The sequence below is a fragment of the Solea solea genome, chromosome 10 (assembly GCF_958295425.1).
Source record: "Solea solea chromosome 10, fSolSol10.1, whole genome shotgun sequence".
Classification (NCBI taxonomy): domain Eukaryota; kingdom Metazoa; phylum Chordata; class Actinopteri; order Pleuronectiformes; family Soleidae; genus Solea; species Solea solea.
In genome coordinates, this window is record NC_081143.1 from 26,944,327 (window position 1) to 26,967,565 (window position 23,239).

The following is a 23,239-nucleotide window of genomic DNA, read 5'->3' on the forward strand; positions in this document are numbered from 1 at the left end:
GGACGCAGCAGACACACACACACACACACACACGTAAGTGTAATTACTTGAATAAACAAACATAAACATAGCCGTTTTCACCAGTAAAAACAAAATACGAAAACCCATAATTTTCACTTTATTTCATAAAATAACTTCATTTTTATCTCAAAATTATCTTGTTTTGTCACTTTTTACTTCACAATTATGACTTTGTGTCATAATTACAACTTTAAACTCATAACTATAATAGTTTATCTCACTACTATGACTTTGAGTGCCTCACATGACTTTTTTCCACTCATAATTTTAAGATTTGTCCAATAATTTAGACTTCCAATTGTTTATCTTAAATTTTAACTTCTTATTTCACATTTATTACTTTCTCATACTTATTTTGTGTCATGGATTCATGTCATTTAGTCACCCACGTGGCTTTTCCCTTATAATTATAACCTTAGACTTGAAAACTTAAGTTTCTTAACTTTTTATTTTACAATTTTATACGTTCTATCTCATCTATCTTATTGATAACAACTACTTTTCTCGTTAAACTTTTAAAATCTCTTTTTAGGTCATAATTATGTATTTTTGTCACCCAATATGACTTTATTTTCATAATTATAACTTCTTCGTCTCATGATTTAAACTTTTTTTTATTTCAGAATTATGAATTTCTATCTCATTATTTTAATTCTTTAAGCTCAAAATTATAATAGTTATTAGTTTCTCTCATAACTGTGACTTTTGTGTCATAATAAGTGGACATGTCCCATCATGTCAACTTTATAATGATGATGATAATAAAGTGATTTAAATGTTTAATTTCACACTTTCTATCTCATAAAGTATTTGTCTCATTAATTCAACTTTTTTTGAACCTCACAGTCATAAGTTCATACTTTTATCTCATCTTTTATAACATAATTATGTCTTTTTGTAACCCATACAATTCTTTTGTCACAAAACTTTTTACTTTAGACTTTCTATCCCATAATTTAACTTTTTATCTCTATTTCAACTTTTTTTTTTAAATCCCATAACTATATCCCTTATTAATTTAACTTTTATGACACAATTATGTCCTTTTTTTGTCTCCCATATAACTACTTTCCCTCATAATTATAGCTGTTCAGTTCTCAATTTAGATTTTCTAACATGTAATTTTAACTTTTTATTTCACAATTATGACTTTCACAATTACAACTTTGTCTTTTTATGTCATTTGTGTCTTTTGGTCACACGCGTGACTTTTTTTGTTTTGTGTGTTCGTCTCCGCTCTGATAAACCGCTGTGAATCTGCTTCTCTGCCTCTGATTGGCTCATCCGCACACTCGCACTCTGCTCTAGCCAATCAGAGTAACGCTGGAGGCGGGACTTCCTAAACTGTATCAACTTCCTCTCGATCTTTTCAAAATACAACTTGCCTTTTTTTTATTTTTTTTTATTTATCCCTGTATTCAATTATTAATTTATATAGTCGTTCATTCGTATATATATATTCATTCATTTATTCTTCTATAGTGATTCATCCATTTGTATTCTATTTATATGTATTATTTTATTTATTTCTGTATATATTTATTTATTAATTCAATATTTTATTAATTGTATTTATTCATTCATGTATGATTATTTTCATTATGCAAGCATAAAGCATTGTTTATTCTTTAATGAATGAATGAATAATCATTCATCTAACAATTTATTCATTCATCTATTTATGTATTCTTTTATTTATATCTGAATGAATCCATTAATGAGTATATTTATTCATTCATTCACTCATTCTTGTATTCATTCATTCATTTATCATGTCATTCATGGTCCTCCTCCATAAGAGCTGACCCCGCCTCCTGACATAAATTATAGAATGTTAATTCTGAGGTAACGAAAGAAAACAATTGCTGGACTTGCCTCCGTGTGATTTACTGCGCATGCGTCACACTGAGAGCAGCTCAGCACGCGGGGGTCGGGATCGCCAGTTCACACTTGTGCTGCTGAAGCGCGCGGGAAGCGTGCGCGCGCTCCGTCTCACCAGGTGAGTGTCTCTTTTGTCGTGAAAATTGACACATTTTTACACGATTGTTTAATGTCTGCTGCTGCTGCACGCGCTCATCTCACCCTCACACACACACACACACAGGTGTTTGTGTTTAAAAATGAAAAAACACAATTTCATCACCAAAATAATTATTAATGAATAATTATTACCACAGACAGATTAAAGTGGATTAAAGGTGTAGATTATGTCGGTTTAGGAGCGAAAATGTCCTCGCTTTTTGAAAACGTCCTCACTTTCTAAAAATGTCCTCGCTTTCTGAAAATGTCCTCATTTTCTGAAAATGTCCTGTCTGTGTTAAGTTGGTTTCATCAGTGTTTGTTTTTAAAGCAGTAGTTCCAGTAAAACATGAGTAACAAGTGTTTCATTTACTTTTGTGCAGATACACACAACAAGAAACAAAACTAAAAAAGGATGAGCCTCGAGAAGGAAAGCAAGGCACCTGCTGACCGGTGAGTCACATGTCATCCGTGTAACCTACTCACACACACATGGATGTCGGACGAAAAAACTGGCGCCCCCCAATCACAAAAACTAAGTTTCACCAAATTTCACGAAACTTGGTGGGAACATGTCACAGACCAAGCCGAACAAAAAAGTCTATAGAGGCCATGAGGTCAACTCAACAGGAAGTCGGCCATTTTGAATTTTGTTTACTTAGCGTTAATCGTGAGTTGAGGGCATAGTGCCACCTACAGGGCGAGAGCGTACAAAATAAAATGCTGCTTGCTGTTTTAAATTTTCGTTGTTGTTTGATCTTTCGTGAAGTTATTTTTGTGATTAATCGATTAGTTGTTAAAATAAAATAAAATAAAATGCTGGGGTTTCCAAAATGTCTTGTTTTGTCCACAAAGTTAATAACAATATTTCTCCATTTAAAAAGAGCAAGAAAACACCAGAAAATAGAATTAAATATATAATATATGTATAGAAAGGCATTCAAAAAAATCATTAAAACAGTTAAAAGAGAAAATTATTATAATTTTTGAGATTTTGGGGACATTTTAGGACCAAACAACGATAAATGAATCAGGAAAATATACGTGTTTGTCTGTGTGTGTGTGTGTGTATATATATACATATGTATATATGTATATATGTATATGTACTGTGTCGAGTTGAGTAAACACACGGTTGATGTCATGTTTGGCGGTGTTGCTGTGTTTCCCAACAGCGGGCAGGCGGTCGCCCTCATCGTCTTTGTGCTCGGTCTGGGAATTATGATGCCGTGGAACTTCTTCATCACAGCCTCTCAGGTTTCAGTGTCTTACCTTTTTTTGTGGTCACACGAGATACTGAGTTGATGCCGAGATAATAAAATCTACACCAGTTTGAGTCTGCGATGTCTTATGAACACGTTCACGTCTTTATCTCACTGTTAGGACAGACTTTTTCCAACAGGAAACTGAAGTTTGTAAACCACTCTCTTTCCCGCACCAAAGCTCACAGGGACACAGGAGCTGCTGGTCTGCTGCTGCCTCGTGTGGTCACTTTGTGTCGCTGCGGTCAATCTGAATGAAGGATTTCAAAGGCTGAATTCATCAAAATAACACATTTGAACTCACTGATGGACGCAGCAGTGGATCAACAGCTCCTGTGTCCTTGTGAGCTAAAATCGCTGAAATCGCTGATTTTCTCTATGGACTTTGGTGTGGGAGAGTGAGCAGTTTTTGAAGCAACAAGAAATTGAGTTTCCTGTCGCTTCTTCATAAGAGGGAATAGCGGACGACAGAAATGTAAAGAGCATGTTCACGTATATGTGTATGTCACTGTTGGGCAAATATTTGCTCATGACAAAAAGTACAGGTTTTATCCTGGAATATGAAGACTGTCATCATTACCCTCGGGGAACTTTCCATGAAGTTGTGAACATTATTTTCCCTTCTGTTCTGTCAAAAGTATTTTAATGAGCGCCTCAGCGTTGTCAACGTCACCGGTGTCGCCACTAAAGACTACCGGTACGACAACTGGATGACGCTGCTCTCCCAGCTGCCGCTGCTCCTCTTCACCCTGCTCAACTCTTTCCTGCATCAGTGGTACGTGAACAAGTTTTTTTCTTTACGCCAGGAAACGCGATTAAGCGTTTCCACGGCAACGATGACGTTTTCTTTCTCTCCGCAGGGTGAGTGAACGTATCCGTGTGGTCGTGAGCTTGTGCGGCTCCTTCCTCCTTTTCTCCATCACCGCCGCCCTGGTCACAGTCCCCATGCATCCGGACACCTTCTTCTCCGTCACCATGGCGACCATCTGGTTCATCAACAGTGAGTTGATGAATCGATCGTCTTGTTTGGTTCCATGAAATGTTGAGGAAAAATTTAAAAAAAAAACTGAAAATGTTCACATTTAAGAAGCTGGACAATCGTGTGTGTGTGTGTATGTGTGTAGTGGGCAGTGCGGTGCTGCAGGGCAGTCTGTTCGGGATGGTCGGCATGTTTCCTCATCGCTACAGCACTCTGTTCATGAGCGGTCAGGGAATGGCCGGGATATTCTCCGCCATCGCCATGCTCTTCTCCATCCTGAGTGAGTAACTTCTAAGTAAGAAGTCCCTGCACGTCAGTGTGTCGTGTTCAAAGAAGTGAGTGAACCTGTCGGTATTTTTTTATCCCAAACTCCGATTGAAGCGAGAAACTGGAGCCGTAAAAAAACAGGGTTCCCACAGGTTTCCTTGAAATACTTGAAAGTTTATTCATTTTTTCATTGAAACCCTAACCACTCCATAAATGACATTATAATAAATAAAAGAACAAGTAAAGAAATAAATACAAAAATACATAAATTAATAAATGAACATCGGCCATCGAAAAACTAAACAATATTTATATATTGTTTTTATTTCTGTATTTGTTCAACTATTTCTGTATTTTTATTTATTATTTTCTATATTTTTGTTTTATTTATTACTTTATTTACTAATTTGCTTGTTCATTGTTTTATTTACTTAGTAGAATGTCATTTATGGTCCTAAATACACACACACACACTCACCCTGGGGTTGTACCAAAATAAAGGAAACAGGGTCATCTTTTTTTTTTCTATTCTCAGGTAACGCAGGTAAAAGTTCGGCAGCGTTGGGATACTTCATCACTCCATGTGCGGCCACTCTGTTGACTCTGCTCTGTTACCTGGTGCTGCCACACCTGGTGAGGAGGTGACAACACACGCACATTTGATCAATAGTACAGTCCGTTTGCAGTCGGAATTTATGACTAAGTTGGAAAGTTCCATCAGGAACGCCCCCTCAAGTCGGACTTCCAACTCGGAAATCTGATATCAGATTCGAAGATGGCCGCTACTCTTGCTCTTTTAGCGCTATTACCACTTTTTGTCGTCATGATATTTAAGTGACTGGGATATCTTCACGATATTTAAGTCATGATACAATATCATGATATTTAAGTCACGATATGATATCATGCTATTTAAGTCACGATACAATATCATGATATTTAAGTCACGATACAATATCATGATACAATATCATGATATTTAAGTCACGATATGAGATCATGCTATTTAAGTCACGATACAATATCACGATATTTAAGTCATGATACAATATCATGATATTTAAGTCACGATATGAGATCATGCTATTTAAGTCACGATACAATATCATGATATCTAAGTCACGATACAATATCATGATATCTAAGTCACGATACAATATCATGATATTTAAGTCACGATACAATATCATATCATCTAAGTCACAATACAATATCATGATATTTAAGTCACGATACAATATCATATCATCTAAGTCACGATACAATATCATATCATCTAAGTCACGATACAATATCATGCTATTTAAGTCACGATACAATATCATGATATTTAAGTCACGATACAATATCATATCATCTAAGTCACGATACAATATCATGCTATTTAAGTCACGATACAATATGATGATATTTAAGTCACGATACAATATCATGATATTTAAGTCACGATACAATAACATGATATCTAAGTCACGATACAATATCATGATATCTAAGTCACGATACAATATCATGATATCTAAGTCACGATATTTAAGTCACAAAACGTTATCGTCACGATATTTAAATCATGATACAATATTATCACAATACTTAAGTAACTAAACGATATCATCACAATATCTAATTCACGGTACAAAATATTATAACAATATTGCGATATAACATTTGAGTCATAATACAATATTTTAAGTCACAAGACAATATTATAACGATGTTTAAATCACAATACGATATCCTCACGATAACAATATCATCAAGATATTTAAATCATGATACGATATCATCACGATATTTAATTCATGATATGATATTGCGATATTCTGAGTTTTTGCGAAATCATACATGCGATATATTCACACACAATTTAAAAAAAAGGGGGTTGGCAGAAACATCGATACAGTGAAATATAGCGATATTTTATCTTGAAGTACTTTTTGTAGCAAACATTTGTTTAACTTACGTTACAAATACAGCTGTGTGTGTGTGTGTGTGTGTATCTCGCAATATGTGATTTTTGCAATATCGTGGTAGTATTTATGCTATTTAAATAACGTTAAATAATCGTGCACTGCCGACTTTTAAGAAAAAAGACATGATCGTGTGAGTACTGTGTCTGTTTAAAACCATCAGATCTCAGGTCAGTATTTGTGTGTGTGTGTGTGTGTGTGTGTGTCAGGAGTTTGCTCGTTTCTACCTGAACAGGACTGGAGAACTGGAACTCCTCAGCAGCTCAGGTCTGTTTCACTCTTTTTTCAAATAACCTGCATCATCATCATCATCATCATCATCATAATAATAATAAGACACAGACGGGTTCATTTTCCTATTCTTTTTCTAACTTCAGACAGAAAGATCTTAAATGATGTCAACCTCGAAGGCAAGTCACAGCCAAGACGACTGTCCGTCCTGGCCGTGTTCAAGAAGGTGAACGAATGTGGAGAAGCTGGTGTTTTTTTAGTACCTGTTCTGATGAGGTTCAAAGCGAGCGGAGCCGATACTAAAATGTGACGTCAACAGACTTTCGGCCACGGAACGTCCGACACAAGAATCAAAGCCAACAATGTCCAATTGTAGATCAATTAAAAAGACTTAAAATTCTACTTATAGTTCCAAAATCTACTTAGAAATCCAAAATGTAAGTAGATGGTAAGTAGTAGACCAGCAGCTCCTGTGTCCCTGCGAGCTAAAATCACTGATTTTCTCTATGGACTTTGGTGTGGGGGAGTGAGCAGTTTACAACCTTCAGTTTCCTGTTGGCCACAGAGGCATGAGACTTTCCTCATGGCTCTGTGGCTGCCTGTGTTTCACAGATCTGGCTGATGGCGCTGTGTATCACGTGCGTGTTTGCCGTCACACTGTCGGTGTTTCCCGTCATCACGGTGCGAGTGCACACCATCTACAAGGGCAACGCTACCTGGGGTGAGATGCTGTCAGGGGGCTGATGGGAAATGTAGTTCAGGCCTGGCTGAAAGAAAAGCGTCTCAGGTCCTCGAGCAGCGTTGTTTCAGTCGCTCAGTGTAACGTTGTGTCTGTCCCACAGACCGAGTCTTCACCTGTGTTTGCTGTTTCCTCCTGTTTAACTCCCTGGACTTTGTTGGACGCAGCACTCCGTCTCTCATCCAGTGGGTGAGTCTGGACTCTGTCCTCAGTCTGGATTTACTGAAGGCAATCAATGCGATAAATATGCTTTTAATCAATAATCAAATATTAGCCGTTGTACGCAAAATTGTTTAAAATAAGGTGAGAGTTGACAGGATTTTGTATTATAGTGTAGTCTTTTATCTTGATAACTGTGGAGTTGTGTTTTAGTGTGGATGAACACAACCTGAGACTTATTTTGAACGTTGCTGGTTTTTGTTTGTATGAATGAACAACAGACACTCTGTGGGGTTGTGTTTCAGTATGGACAAACAGAAATTGAGACTTATTTTGAAAAGTTGGGTTGTGCTTTAGTGGGGATAAACTGAAAACTGGACTTGTTTTAAAAATTGTGGGGTTGTGTTGTAGTCTGAATGAACAGAACCAGTCTTATTTTAAAAAATGCAAGGGTTTGTGTTAGTGTGGATGAACTAAAAAAATATTTTTGAAAAGTAGAATGTAGATGAAGAGAAAATTAGACTTATTTTGAAAACCGTGGGGGTAGTGTGTTCATGCAGATGAACAAAAACTTTGACTTTTATTTTGAAAATCACAGCGTTGTCTTATAGTATTGACAAACAGAAAATGAGACTTATTTTGAAAGCTGCGGGGTTGTCTTTTAGTGTGGACAAACAGAAAATGAGTCTAATTTTGAAAAGTGTGGGGTTGTCCTACAGTGTGGATGAATAGAAACTACGACTTTTGATAATTGTGGATTGTGATTTAGTGTGGACGAACAAAAAGCTAAGCAACAAACTGCTTCCCGTTTATACCTTGCTGACTAAATTGTGGTTGCGTGTTTTCTAAATGTCTGAAGCCGTCAAAGGACAGCATTCTGTTTCCTGTCGCCGTGTTGGCTCGTCTGGTCTTCATCCCTCTGATCATGATGTGTAACATCGAGAACTCCAGGTTGCCTGTCGTCTTCAGACATGACGGTGCCTTCATCACCATCATAGCCTTGTTCTCCTTCACCAATGGTTACCTGGCAACCCTCTGCATGGCCTACGCTCCACAGTGAGTCTCACTATTGGCAACAAATGATTAGCTTTTCAAGCTAAACTAGCAATGATATAGCAGAAGGTCTATACTGCCATGTCACGTTTAAGGCTTAGCTGACGTTAGCAACAGAGCTAACTTTGTTTGTGAAGCTGATAACATAAATCAGAGCGTGTGAACCAGGGTTTAGCCAAGATTAGCAAGACATTTTTAGCTTTACGAGCTAGATTAGCAAAGGTAGCTTAGTCAGAGTTTGTGACCAGGGTTTAGCCAACATTAGCAATACATTTTTAGCTTTACGAGCTAGGTTAGCTTGTAACATATCACCCTGACTTGTTGACTAGTAGAATGTCAAGTCTACGTTAATACGTATCGCATGATATTCACTTACGTTGAAATCTTATGAAGTTGAAATCATTAAAAGGTTTTTTGCTGACAGCATTTATCAAATTATTCGTACAAATAAAATATATAAACAGAAGGTTTTTCGTCTTCCATGTGTTTTTTTTGTATTTGAAAATATATTTGACCATGTGTGTGTCAGGTCGTTGCGCTTTAGTCTGGATTGTGAGACCGCCGGATCTCTGATGACCTTCTTCCTGGTCCTGGGTCTGGCTCTGGGAGCAGCATTCTCCTTCTTACTGGGAAACCTGGTTTAGGACATTTCCAATCTCATCCAATGAACATGTAAAAAAAAAAACACTGCCTTTATTTTATTAAGTGAAGATATCGTTAACTCACTGTGATGAATTTGAAGTTGCTCTATTTATGTTGTAATGTTTCAAATAGTTTTAGAAAGTTGTGTTCTGTGGTATTGTGGATTTTGGACAATGAAAAGATTGTTTATAATATATTGTGTGTGTGTATATATATATATATATATATATATATATATATATATATATAAAACTTGTTTTGTGCTATGGTTCTGTGTCTGAGTGTTGTTGCTTTTCAAAATAATACAAAAATGATATACAGTAGCTCAATAGTGTTTCTTTTTTTTTTATTTATACTCATAAACTCAACTCTAACTGTGAACCAATGTCCAATCTAGGAGCGGGGCCAGAGGGAGCCACGGAAATCTGATTGGCTGCTGACATGTTACTGTCCGTCTCACTTATTGTAGCACATTATTAGCTATCTGGATTTAGCTAACATTAGCAAAATATCATTAGCTGTATAAGCTAGGTTAGCAAAGGTGGCTAAGTCAGAGTTGTTGATTAGGGTTCAGCTAACATTAGCAAAACATTATCAGCTGTAGAATCTAGGTGTACAAACGTTGCTTAGTCAGAGTTGTTGATCAGGGTGTAGCTAACTAGCAAAATATGATTAGCTTTAGAAACTGGGTTAGCAAAAGTTGCTAAGTCAGTGTTGTTGATCTGGATCAGGGATTTGCTAACATTAGCAAAATATTATTAGCTGTAGAAGCTAGGTTAGTAAAGGTAGCTATAAGTCAGAGTTGTTGATCTGGATCAGGGATTTGTTAACATTAGCAAAATATTATTAGCTGTAGAAGCTAGGGTAGCAAAGGTAGCTAAGTCAGAGTTCATGAACAGGATTTACTTCCACATCAGGAAAACAAACATTTAAAGTTTTACGTATGGGAATAGTACAGGAATAATACACCAGTAACAGAACGTCACCACCGCTGCTAACATTTAGTTTAAAGTGTTTAAATAGGGCGAGACACATACGTAATTGTTGTAACTCAACACATGTGGCCTCTTTAAGACGCCCCTTCTATAAAAGCCACTAACTCTGCTACTGCTGTAAACTGACAGATGCTGTAATGAGTCTAAATGATGTTCTCTCACATAAACACACACACACAGTCTCCGCCTCCTGCTTCCTCCCATTCTTTTACTCTGCTCCTGGAAGAAGGAAAAGGACAGTTTTGAACAAGAACTGAGCTGATTTGGTTTCTGTTGCTCACATTAAAAACTAAGAAGTAAAACTGATGATTCCAGGGTGATGCCACACTCTTTCAGCTCCACACGCTGTGAGTATTTTTGCACTTTTCTTCATTAAAAACACTATTTCTCTATGGACTTTAGTGGAGGAGAGGGAAGAAGGTTTGCAAATAGACACAAACCTTTTGTTGAAACAGGCCTACTGGTATGGTTTATGTTTTAATTAAATATTTTGTTTAAATTTATGGGCAATATTTTTTTTTATCTTTGACAGTATGCTTAAATGAGAAACTACTTGTGTAATGCACATGTTTGACCACAGGGTGGCACATGACGCATTCAAATCAACGTCATACTTTTATAGTGTGTGTGTGTACAGGTCTTTGGTAGGCTGCGTGGACCAATTGTCAAGCAAACCTATCTTTGTTAGGACATTTTGAACTGGATTTTTGAGGATTAAGACCTGGTTTTAGGGTCAGGGTTAGACTTGGGTTTAGTTTAGTTAGGGTTCAGGTTAGTCATTTATACGGTGGCCCCGGAGTGCCAAACACTACAACATTAAGAAAGAGCAAAAACATTAGCAATAAAAACAACACATAGCACGGGCTGCAACTTTGAGAACTGTAAAACTTCTGCTTTCATGTTTGTGATCCTGCCTCCAGTTAGAGAACAAGGAGCTTACAGAGGGAGAGAGGGAGGGAGAGGGAGAGAGGGAGAGGCACACAAGGCAGCTGATTATCAGAGCTGTGTGTGTGTGTGTGTGTGTGTGTGAGGCTGACTAACTGGACCTGCAACTCACTTCTCTACTTGTTTCCTTCAGATAAACATGGCCGACACACACAGGCCGAGCAGGAAGGTGAGTCACACACACACACACACACACACACTCTCTCTCTCTCTCTCTGAACTCTCATTGTTTCTGTGTGTGTGTGTGTGTGTGTGCGCGCGCGCCACTTTCTTTTGTCGTTTCCAGTGAAACTTTATTTTCTGAACACTGAACCTGCTCAGGTGACCGGAGGGAGGCTACAACTTCCTGAAAGAGTTAACAAAATAAAAGCCTGAGCATTGTAAACACCTGTATGTGGCATTTACAAAGTTCAGGCTTTTATTTTGTTAACGCCCCTCAGTACAAACAGGATGCAAGGACTTTTATTTTTTTTAACATAAATGACACTTATTTCATTGTTTTATTTAATTTAATTTATTGTTTATTATTGTTGTGTCATTTTTTGCATGACTTTATATTTTGTGAAAATGTGTGAAAGTATTTTTTATTACAGCAGATTTTAAATACAATTGTGTGTTGCAGGAACCGAAATTCAAAATTTGAATTTGTTTATTCGGTTTAAGTTCAGAATTAAATATAATAAATATTAATTAAATTCCATTCTGTTTTTCCTTCTTTTTTTTTTAGAAATGGAGTGTTCCACAGAGAGGTGTGGCTGATGGAAGTAAAGAGGGCGTGGCCTCACCTGCACGAGATCCTCAGCAGAATTTGGTAACTACGTCAACACAGACTCTGAACTGGACGAAGCTCGGGAGGTGAAATCTCTCGGAAAATCGACAAGATGTGGCTAAACATTAATAACGCATGCGAGTTAGCTACGCCTAATTAACACTTGGGAACAGGATATGTAACTCGTGGCCACGCCTTAATGATACTAGGGAACGGGATACGTAACTTGTAGCCACGCCTTAATAACACTAGGGAACGGGATCCGAAACTTGTAGCCACGCCTTAATAACACTAGGGAACGGGATACGTAACTTGTTGCCACTCCTTAATGACACTAGGGAACAGGATACGTAACTCATGGCTACGCCTTAATGACACATGTGAAAATAAATGATTACATTTTAAGATGAAGACACTGTTTCATGTTAGTGTGAGGTTAAAGCAGGTTTAGGGTTAGTTCAGTAGTAGTTATCGTTAAGGTGACACTAATTTTCCACCAGGTGAATATAAGTGAATGCAGTGTCCTCTGAAGTCATGAAAACCAGACTGTGTGTGTGTGTGTGTGTGTGTGTGCGTGCGTGCGTGCATGCAGGTTGTTCCTTTCAGAGGTCACATCACAGATGGAATGCGGCCGGGGAAGAAACTTGTCATTGTGGGAATTGTGGATTCACATCCTGACAGGTGAATCTGACATTATCCACATTTTATCGTTGATCCATTTTCTCCCTTTGTTGTTGTGGTTACATTTAACACTTAAAAATACAAATAAAAATAAAAGGGAAATGATCACTTTATGTAACAGACAAACAGTAACCTAAAAGACCTAAAATCAGAGAACTTAGCTCTCTGATCTAGTGGTATTTTTAGTCATGAAAAATTGAAAAATTGAAAAATTAAATTTGAGTTGATCACTTCAGTTCAGACTTTTGATGCTGTCTCAAATAATAACGGACATTTGTCAGGTTCTACATCGCCGTGACGTGTGGACGCGGGACGTCCAGGGAGCCTCCGCTGGACGTGGCTCTGGAGGTCTGCGTTCGGTTCAGGGATCGGCAGATCCTGCGCAGGGCCTGCGTGTCCGGATCCTGGGGAGACTCGGACCGAGCCGTCCCCTTTTTCCCCTTCATCAAAGACCAGCCGTTCAAGGTACGTTTACGTATGTACGTAACATATTCTGGGTTCATTCTGAATGAGACGGATAATTTTTTTGACTCACTCACTCTCCCTACACCAAACCTCATAGAGAAAACCAGTGATTTTAACATCACAGCACACAGGTGTGGAGATCCACTGCTGCCTGCATCACTGATTTCAAATGACTTATTTTAATGAATTTGGAGTTCCTTTGTTTGGATTTACCTCAGTGACACAAAGTGACCACACGAGGCAGCTTCTCTATGAACTTTGGTGTGGGAAACCTGTTGTCACATTTCACTTTAAAATGTTGAACATGTAAAATCAAGGCCCCTCCTCCCTCTCTCTCTCTCTCTCTCTCTCTCTCGTTCTTGGAAGATCGAGATTCACTGTGAACACAGCCGGTTTCGTGTGTTAGTGGACGGGCAGCAGATGTTTGACTTTCACCACAGACTGACGTCGCTGAGCGACATCGACACGTTGTGGATCAAAGGAAGCGTCAGCGTCACTAAACTGGCCTGAAGAGCTGAGATGAACACGACAGATGTTTTTTTAACATGGAGAACTCTTGTTTTTTTTAAGTGTCTGATCTGGGACCAGCCAATGAACTAATGATACCTGTCCTGTATATATTTTGTAGCCCTTTCAAAATAAAATGTACAGTTATTCGTAGTTTATTTATTTTAAAACTACGTTCACTGCCTTTTCTGGCTGTTTGTGAACAGGAAACTGAGGTTTGTAAAACCACTCACTCTCCCACACCAAAGTCCAAAGAGAAAATCAACGATTTTAGCTCGTGGGGGCACAGGAGTTGTTGATCCACTGCTGCCTCCATCACTAAGTGATGTGTTATTTTAATGACTTAAGTGTTTGAAATCCATTGATTAGATTTATTTCAGTGATTCAAAGTGACCACACGAGGCAGCAGTGGACCAGCAGCTCCTGTGTCCTCCTTTTTGGTTGCTGTCAGAATTTAATGAGAAACGTTCCTGTAATGCACCACTTTGACCACAGGGGGGCAGATAATGCATACAAATGAAACTAAGATCCAGGCCTGACACACACACACACACACACAACCTTAGTTCAACTTGAACGTGGATTATTGTAAAATCCACCGGGACAAAAGTACGTGGACATCTCAACATTTCACCTAAAACAATTTTAAATCCCAACTTCAACAAGGACAATTACAAACAATGTATTTGTCATGTCCAAATCCACACAATAGAGCTTGCCATACCATGTGACCAAAACTCAATGCATTCTGGGGGATAAAGGCAAAATGCCGGTAGTCTCAAGTACTCCGGCTGTTTACTCTTCTTTTGTTAGCTACTATTGACACACAATTGAACAAAAAATGTGTGAAATACTGACTTCAAAGTATTTTGTTGTCTGACGTGTATCGGCTGTGTGTTTTTGTTTTGTCTGTGATTGTGTTGAGTGATGTTGCTGAGCCTCCACCTTCTTCAGTTTCACGGAGATGCTCCACTATTATCACCTGCTGCCGTCGTCAATAATATATCACAGCTACAGTTCACCGGCCTGCTTCACTGTGTGTGTGTGTAAGACATGCAGATTAGGCTCAGGTGAACTGGATTCTCCATAAAACCCTGTTTCCTCAAAGCAGTACAGTTCGGTTCGCTATGATAAATTGCGCGTTTAGTTATATTTCAGATGTCATAAGTAATTAAAGGTGCAAAAAACGACTACTTTTCTAACCCTCACATAGATGATAAATGGCGCAGAAACAAATGGTCACTTGTAAATAATTCATGTACCTGCAGAAACAAGGCCCCGCCCAGTCAGTGTGGATGACCTCTGTGGCTCTTCGGCTCCTCTGCAGTGGCTCCTTGTAGCTTTGAAGAAAATAATTTTATGTTATTATTTTATTATCATGTGTTTCACCCTTTGAGATGAAGGCATTACATCCAATGTCAAATGCGATATTAAAAAAAAATCCCCGAAAACCATTAAATGAAAGTCATGTGTACATGAAGACGTACACAAGTCCATCTTTGGATCATGAGCTGGATAAAATCCAATTATTGTTTTATTTCATTTCAAAGTACAGTAGTTATTTTTCTACACTTTATACAAGGTTGTATAAACAGCAATGACATGGCAACAGTTTTCTTTTTGTAGCTCTTAAATTTCATACTAAATGTGACAAAATGCAGTTCTTTAAATATATGTTATGTATGTATAAAAAAAACTTTACACATGATATTATCTTCATTTTAAGGGTGAAATAGTTTTTTTTAGATTAATTTTATTTTTGGTGGAGACTCTTTTACTGACTTTGTTTAATGGTGCGTTCCGTCGCAGTCAGAAGTGCGAATGTCCGACAACTATAATTCAAGTTAGATTTCCATGTTAGAAAGTCGGAGCAACCTAAAAAAAACTGTGTGTGTGTGTCTGTCGCGAAGCTAGTAGTTTTTAGTATTTTACAAGCGAAGTAGCTAAACTCTGTACGCTGAAGTTTATGATCAATAGCAACACATAAAAAGTTTAGTTAGCTAGGCTAGTCAAGTTACAACTTTTTCATATACTGTATAGTATATCATATTATTAGCTGCGCAGGCTCAGTTAGCAAGGTAGGTTGGTCAGAGCTAGTGAAAAGGATGGTTTAGCTATTGTAATGCATTATTAGCTTTAAAAAATACACTTTTTTTTAGCTAAACAAGACATGTAAGTTAAGTCACTACTGTCGACAAAGATGGTTTAGCTAACATAATGCATTATTAGCTTTAAAAAAATACACACGTTTTGCTAAACAAGCTATGTTACCGACGAGTCAGAGCTCGTGAAAATTATGGTTTAGCTAACATAATGTATTATTAGCTATAAAAAACACTGAAAAATCCACTTCTATATTCTTAAAAAAAATGTTTTATCAATGTTTATTTGTGCCAATGAACTAAACAAATTATTTAAAACATTTGAAAACAAACACATTTATTCTTTTTTGTTTTTCCAATTAATTCAATAGATTAAAAACTTTAAGCCTAAAAAACACAAAGCTGTCACGGTCTGCATCAAATTTCTTCATAATATATTTGACAAAGTTATAAAAATACAAAATTAGACACATCAGGAGCCTCTTTTTTTAAATGAATTGGCTGAGATTAAAACAAGAAAAACAAACTAAAGGACAAACAGAGCCGAGGAGGCAACGAGCAAAGATCCTACAGAACTTGAGCGGGTGAACAAAATAACAGGAACCCTGTGTAAGGCTTAAATAAATATTGGTTTTTGGGTTGATATCAGATTATATTTCTAGTTAAAGTTGTAGTTTAGTGTCTGAACGGTGTTAGATTTGAGGATCAAGTGCCTTTTTTATTAAATCATTAATTTACCAATTCAAAATGATATAAGTTGTAGCAGAAATGGCTGTAAATAACTCAAATCTGCTCGTCACGGTTTATTGTATGATTTTGGTCACGATATTTGACAAAATCTTTAAAAGGTTGTCCCCCAAATAGGAACTTTTTGGGAAGCACGAGTGTTTCTCTCATGACTTCACATCCAGATTTCCCTAAAGATTAAAGGGTGATAATTGGTCAGATTTTGTTTGCAACCTGGTCCATTTTTAAAAATTTTGTGGAAAAAGTTGGGGCCGGATTAGGACAAAAATTCTCCATCAGCTTCAAATATCTACAAAACGGGGATCAAAATAATGAGACTTAAAACTGGAGATACCAACTGATAGGTGAGCAAAGAAAGAAAAATACACCCTTACTTTGATTAAACAAAACATTTCCACAGGTTTTTAGCTACATCTGTAGTTGTTTAAAGCAGGGTTCCTCAGGGTTCCACAGGGTTCCACGGGGTTCCTCAGAGTTCCTCAGGGTTCCTCGGGGTTCCACAGAGTTCCTCAGGGTTTCTCAGGGTTTCCCTGCTCCAACAGACCTGATTCAAATAATTGGGTCATTATCAGGCTTCTGCTGTGCTCCCTTTTGAGCTGACGATTAGGACAGAGGGTCCCCGGGACCAGGTTTGAGAGACCCTGCTTTAAACAACAGTATAATTCACACCTTCACAAGCTTCTGTCCGATCTTTCTCGTCCATGTCAGTAGAAACTGTTTGTAAGCGTCTGTAGGAGACAGCAGAGGACCTGCAGCAGCTCAGTGACACGAACCATCAGGGCAGGAGGGTCAGCTGGTGTTCATGTCTTCACAGCCGCTGAGAATGTCCTCCCTCTAAACTGTCCTCGTCCAGACTGTACTCATCCAGCAGAGAGAAGACCAGAGACCAGAGCTCCACAGGCCTGATGTTATGTCGGCACCAGCCGATGTTTCCTCACAAAGACAATCCTCTAGAAGGATTTCCATCGGATGGCAGAGAAGATGGTGTGGATGACGTAGAGCACAGTCGCCATGTATGAGAAGACCTGAAGACACCGAGACAGACACCGTCAGTGGGAAGAAGAAGAACCTGACGGAGGGAGGTGAAAAACAAACACAATACATACAACACAACCACAAATAGACAACACAACCACAAATAGACAACACAACTACAAAGACACAACACAACTGCAAAGACACAATACAACTACAAAGACACAACACAACTACAAAGACACAACACAAGTACAAAGACGCAACACAACTACAAAGACGCAACACAACTACACAGACACAGAACAACTACAAAGACACAAAACAACTACAAAGACACAAGACAACTACAAAGACACAAAAAACAACTACAGTCACGAAACAACTACAAAGACACTACTACAAAAACACAAAACAACTACAAAGACACAAAACAACTATAAAGAAAACTACAAAAACATGCACAAGAACAACAAAGACAATGGCAAAGAGACTGTAGCTCTTTATTTGAGGACGATGTGTATCACATGACTGAAGTATAAATATTCATGAATGAATGAAAAGGAAAACAAACAAAAAAGCAGTGAGTTTTTGACTCACCACAGCAGAGATGTCCAGCTGGTAGTTCTTAAAGACGCTCCCGTCTTTCATGTCCAGGGTCACTTTAGCCAGAGCCACTGAAGCACTGAGGTAGAAGAAGGCGGCGACGCCGTGGTAGATGAAGTCCTGACAGAGGAGGAGGACGAGGTGACAGATGTTCATCTTTAAAGGGATAGTCCAGGATTTTTGAAGTGTCTATGACATCTTCACAACATGTTCATGTCTTTATCTCACTGTTAGACAGACTTTTCCAACAGAAAACTGAAGTTTGTTAAACCGCTCACTCGCTCACACCAAAGTCACAATAACAACAACAAAAACACAACAAAAAGTTACATGGTTCAGACACAACGAAATGGTTGTTATTCTAAAAACATTTGTCATTTTTATCCACCGTGTAAAATATTAATCTTAAAGATTAAATTCACTGAGAAAGAGTAGATAAAAACACAGATACTATAGTTGCATAAATACTTAGATAAACTGATGAGCTAAAGCAATTTTAAACTGGTTCCTGTTGCCATAGTAACAACGATCACTCACAGCTGCCGCCCAACTGCTCTTGTTTTGGTGCCCCCCGCAGGCGAACACCACCAACCAGATGAAGGTCATGACGAAGCAGAAGACGGAGACGAACATGACCCAGCCCTGAGGGTTCTGCGGCACCACCAGCGTGCACGCCACCAGGATCCACACCAGACCGCCGAAGATCTGCGGGACCAGAGCGGAGACGCCACGTCACCCTCAAATCAAGTGTGTTTTTTACGTTAAAATCTACGTCATTTTAAGTCTACGATATCTTAAGAACACATCTTTATCTCACTGTCAGACAGACTTTTCCAGCCGGAAACTGAAGTTTGTAAACCGCTCACTCTCCCACACCAAACCCCATAGAGAAAATCAGTGATTTTAGCTCGTGGGGACACAAGAGCTGCTGGTCTACTGCTGCCTCGTGTGGTCAATTTGTGTCACTGAGGTCAATCTGAACAAAGAATTTTAAGGACAGAAGTCACCAAATAACACAGTTGAACCTACTGATGGAGGCAGCAGTGGATCAACAACTCCTGTGTGCTGTGATGTTAAAATCAGTGATTTTCTTAATGGAATTTGGTGTGAGAGAGTGAGCAGCTAAAACTAAAGATGGACACTATTAACTCCTCAAGTAAATCAGATTCAGATACAACTTAGGCTGATGATAGAGTATCTGATCCTGCACTGACATACCAAATTCCATTCAAATCTGATGAGTTTTGACAGAGATAGTATTGTTTTATTTTACCGTTTTATCCATTTAAAAAAAAAATTGAGGGATTTCTTGAAGGTTTTATCATTTTTGTGATGTCATTCGTGAGTAGATTCTTACCAAACCTGAATGGGAAAATACTTGGACATTCACCAAACCATCACAAAAAATTCAGATTGAGTTGTCAAAAAAAAAAAAATCTGCACACAGGAAGTTGCTAAACCCATGCAGCTGAAAACATAACACTTAACCTCCTGAACTATGCCTTTAAAGTCGTTGTTGGTTATTTTGTCCACCTTGCTGTCCTGCCCCTTGTTCACTCTACACCTGTGATGATGGACAGGCTGCATTATTCATGGAGCTCCGCCCACCTCCACCTGCTGCCAACACACACACACACACACACACCCCGCTCAAACCACGTGTGTTTGCGTGCGATGATTTGTCACATTCACGTCTTATCTCTCCTCTGTCACTTGAGGAATTATATCGGTCTCATCTTCTCTTTCTCTCTCTCTCTGTTTCACTGCGGTGACCTTTGACCTCCCGATGCAGGTCGTCTGTTTGCTCCAATGTTCGGGGGAAGAAAAAAAAAATTGGAATCATACGTAACAGAAATTAATGGTCAAATCAACAAAACGTAAAAAAAAAAACTTCTTTTAATTTAACGGTGCAGTACGTAACAGTACGTGGTGATTTGTTCCTCTGTTGTTCTTCTCCAGTTATTTGTTTGTCCTTTGTCTGAAAAAACAGGGCAAAACTAGCAGACCTGACCTGAGGGAGTGCTTGTGTGTATACAGCAGCAGAGCAAGAAAGAAAGGGTTTTGTCTTGTTAAACTGCTGAACAATAGTGGTGTTTTTTTGGTTTGTTTTTTGTTGTTTTTATGGCTGCATCCTTATGTGTTTTGGTTTATGAACAAATCACTTTGGCGGTAGTGTCACTGGGTGACACGAGATCTTTCTGGATCATTCTACAGTTAAAATTGACACTTGATATCAGGGTTCACACTACAATTTTGCCAAATTTGCCATTCAAACTCATCCACTCATACATTCATACAGTGCATATATATGCAGTGTATATATATATATATATATATATATATATATATATATTATACAGTATATATTATATATTACATATATATTATTATATATTATGTATGCTTTATAATCGACTATAGAGGAGCTGGTAATCGAACCCCTGTATCTTCAATTTGAAAGACAACTCACTCTACCGCTTATCCACCATACCCCCATTGTCTTTTTTTCCCTTTAAAAAAAAAAGTTAATTGCACCATAATTTAAAATATTACTCTTTATCTTTTATGTATTTTTAAAAAAAACCCGCTATAAGCTCATTTTAAACATTTCATATCATCACAAACACATTTTCTGTACATTTGTTTAAAAGTATTTTGACTTTTACAGTGAAGTTTTAACATTAATGATAATGATAATCATAATAATTCGTCCAACAGATTTTTCAGAATGTGAACGGTCAGTTTATTGTCTCAGCTTTATTATACTTTTTTTTATATATATATATTTATTTCTACATACAATACAACTTGTCTGCTTGTTTTAGTGCTGTATTTTTGTTTTATTCTTTAATAGAAGAAACAAGAATCAACAAATTAGCTTAAAAACGGTGTCCACACCGTGCGTAAGAGCGCAGTAAAAGCGTCCCCGCCGCCCGTGAGTGTCGTTTAAATGACCCCATCGTGCCCGATTCCACACACTATGCGTAAAAACTGTATAAAAGTGTCCCTGTCGTGCGTAAAATACTCCTAAACCATGTATGAAATGGCACCCTCCGTGCGTAAACGGTGCGTAAAAGTGTCCCCACAATGCTCAAGTTCACTCCGTTAGTAAAATCTCCCTATTGTGCTTTACGTAAAAGCTGCGTACTAGTGTCCCCGCCATCCGTTAGTGCCGAGACCGTGCGTAGAACAGTCCCCGCCACGCGTAAAAGTAAATGTCCCCAGCGTGCCTGATTCCAAACACTGTGCGTGAAACTGCGTAAAAGTGTCCCCGTCGCCCGTAAAAATGCCCACACCGTGCGTAAAAGTAATTATACTGCGCTTAACTGCAGCCCCGTGCGTAAAAATGCCCACACCGTGCGTAAATCATCCTCGCTTGTAGGAAACCTCTGTATCTGCTGAGTATTACCAGTTCTGGCACGTAGAGGATGTCGGGAATGGTCGTACATATTCCACAGCCGCTCGGGAGGTTCCCCAGGGTGGCGGTGTTGGAGGCCATCTTGCTGCTGCTGCTGCTGCTGCGGATGCTGATGCTCACACTGATGCCCAGTAGTCAGTTTAAACCAGAACGAGCCGACCGGAAAAACCGGAATCCCCCATCGGCGGAGCGGAGACACGCCCGGCGTGGCCCGCACTCACACCGGAGCCGCTGAGAGAGAAGCTGCTGAGGGTCAGCGTGTGATGGACTCTCAGCGTGAAACAGACACTTATCAATGTTTGACCGCGCAGCGTGACTCATTTATCACCATGGCAACCAGCAGCGCTCTGCTCTCCTCACCAGCAGCAGCAACATCAACAACAACAACAGTAAACAGACTCAGTAGAAACAGTTGCATACTGTTTTCATAGATTTGAAAAAACAGTATTTTTCTTATAATTGTTGTTTCTTGTATTTTTAGCTGCTCGTTAAACATTTAGTATAAAGAAAAATGACTGCCCACATTTTACTGTTATTTATGGTGAAACTGAGTTTATCGGTAAAAATAACATCATCTTAAGTTTAACGATATCATAGGAATGTGTTCACGTCTTTATCTCACTGTGAGACAGACTTTTACAACAGGAAACTGAAGTTTGTAAACCACTGACTCTCCCACACCAAAGTCCATAGAGAAAATCAGCCATTTTAGCTGTGGGGACACAGGGGCTGCTGGTCTACTGCTGCCTGGTGTGGTCACTTTGTGTCACTGAGGTAAATCTGAACAAAGGTTTTCATACACCCAAGTCACAAAATAACACATTTGAACTTAGTGATGGAGGCAGCAGTGGATCAACAACTCCTGTGTGATGTGATGTTAAAATTGCTGATTTTCTCTTTGGGCTTTGGTGCGGGAGAGTGAGCAGTTTACAAACAGCATCCTGTTGGCAGGAATGACTTGGTTTCAGACAACTTCCATTTTTTGGGGGAAACCAAAGACCAACGTTTCTTGCGGCTCTTGTAAAGACAAAGGTTTTGTTTAAGGTTTTGTCTTCGTCTTGTTGGACACACACACACACGTGCACACAAAGTCGTCTCCACTGGGAGTAGGTTTCCCGTGCAGGAGGATAAAGTGACAGCGGCAGGAAACCAGATCCGTCTCCACGATTAACTGAGGTGTTTGTCCGACAGCTCGCCTCCTTGGCTGTGCTGAGTTGCCAAATGAGAAGCTTGTTGTTGCCATGGCGCTGTTGTTTACACCGTTTACAGGTGTGAAGGAGACAGACAGACAGACTGTCCAGGGAGACGTTCATATAGACGGAAAGAACCAGCCTTGTTTATGTGATGTTACGAGATAAATCTGTGAAGATTTGAAAAGAAAATTCATATTTTCTTAGCTATTGAAGAGAATGTACCGTTAGGACGTGTTTTAGAAACCAGCACCTGAAATGTTTACACTTTCACTGGATCCAGAAGAACTTTCTGGATCAGTACAGAACTTTAAATCGTAATGATGAAATTTAGCCTGATGGTAGAGTGTCAGATTCTGTACAAACATATACAATTCCGTTCAAATCCGATGAGTTTTGACAGAGATATGAGGTTTTTTTTTGACAGGTTTGCCCATTATAAGAAATGGGTATTTCTTGAAAATTGGATACATTTTGTGACATCATCCTTGGGTTAA

General features: G+C 38.6%; 3 protein-coding genes across 3 annotated transcripts; 2 read left to right on the forward strand and 1 right to left on the reverse strand.

The window, feature by feature from the left end:
• The first annotated feature begins 1,950 nt into the window (after positions 1 to 1,950).
• On the forward strand, positions 1,951 to 9,524 carry LOC131467085 (equilibrative nucleoside transporter 2-like). The gene is made up of 13 exons (XM_058640805.1): positions 1,951 to 2,020; positions 2,424 to 2,493; positions 3,216 to 3,297; positions 3,941 to 4,077; positions 4,163 to 4,302; positions 4,427 to 4,561; positions 5,084 to 5,181; positions 6,728 to 6,785; positions 6,896 to 6,975; positions 7,362 to 7,470; positions 7,592 to 7,677; positions 8,507 to 8,703; positions 9,230 to 9,524. The coding sequence occupies exons 2-13, from the start codon at positions 2,456 to 2,458 to the stop codon at positions 9,342 to 9,344; spliced, it is 1,275 nt and encodes a 424-aa protein (XP_058496788.1). The 5' UTR covers positions 1,951 to 2,020; positions 2,424 to 2,455; the 3' UTR covers positions 9,345 to 9,524.
• Positions 9,525 to 10,548: 1,024 nt separating this feature from the next.
• On the forward strand, positions 10,549 to 13,851 carry LOC131467114 (galectin-related protein-like). Its single transcript, XM_058640842.1, has 6 exons — positions 10,549 to 10,684; positions 11,416 to 11,451; positions 12,010 to 12,093; positions 12,644 to 12,732; positions 13,014 to 13,197; positions 13,564 to 13,851. Exons 2-6 carry the CDS (start codon positions 11,422 to 11,424, stop codon positions 13,705 to 13,707), a joined length of 531 nt encoding a protein of 176 aa, XP_058496825.1. The 5' UTR covers positions 10,549 to 10,684; positions 11,416 to 11,421; the 3' UTR covers positions 13,708 to 13,851.
• Positions 13,852 to 16,124: 2,273 nt separating this feature from the next.
• Positions 16,125 to 21,797, reverse strand: LOC131467117 (myelin and lymphocyte protein-like). Its single transcript, XM_058640847.1, has 4 exons — positions 21,544 to 21,797; positions 18,672 to 18,839; positions 18,129 to 18,254; positions 16,125 to 17,578 (listed from the first exon to the last, which is right to left on the reverse strand). Exons 1-4 carry the CDS (start codon positions 21,631 to 21,633, stop codon positions 17,504 to 17,506), a joined length of 459 nt encoding a protein of 152 aa, XP_058496830.1. The 5' UTR covers positions 21,634 to 21,797; the 3' UTR covers positions 16,125 to 17,503.
• Between the last annotated feature and the right edge of the window lie 1,442 nt (positions 21,798 to 23,239).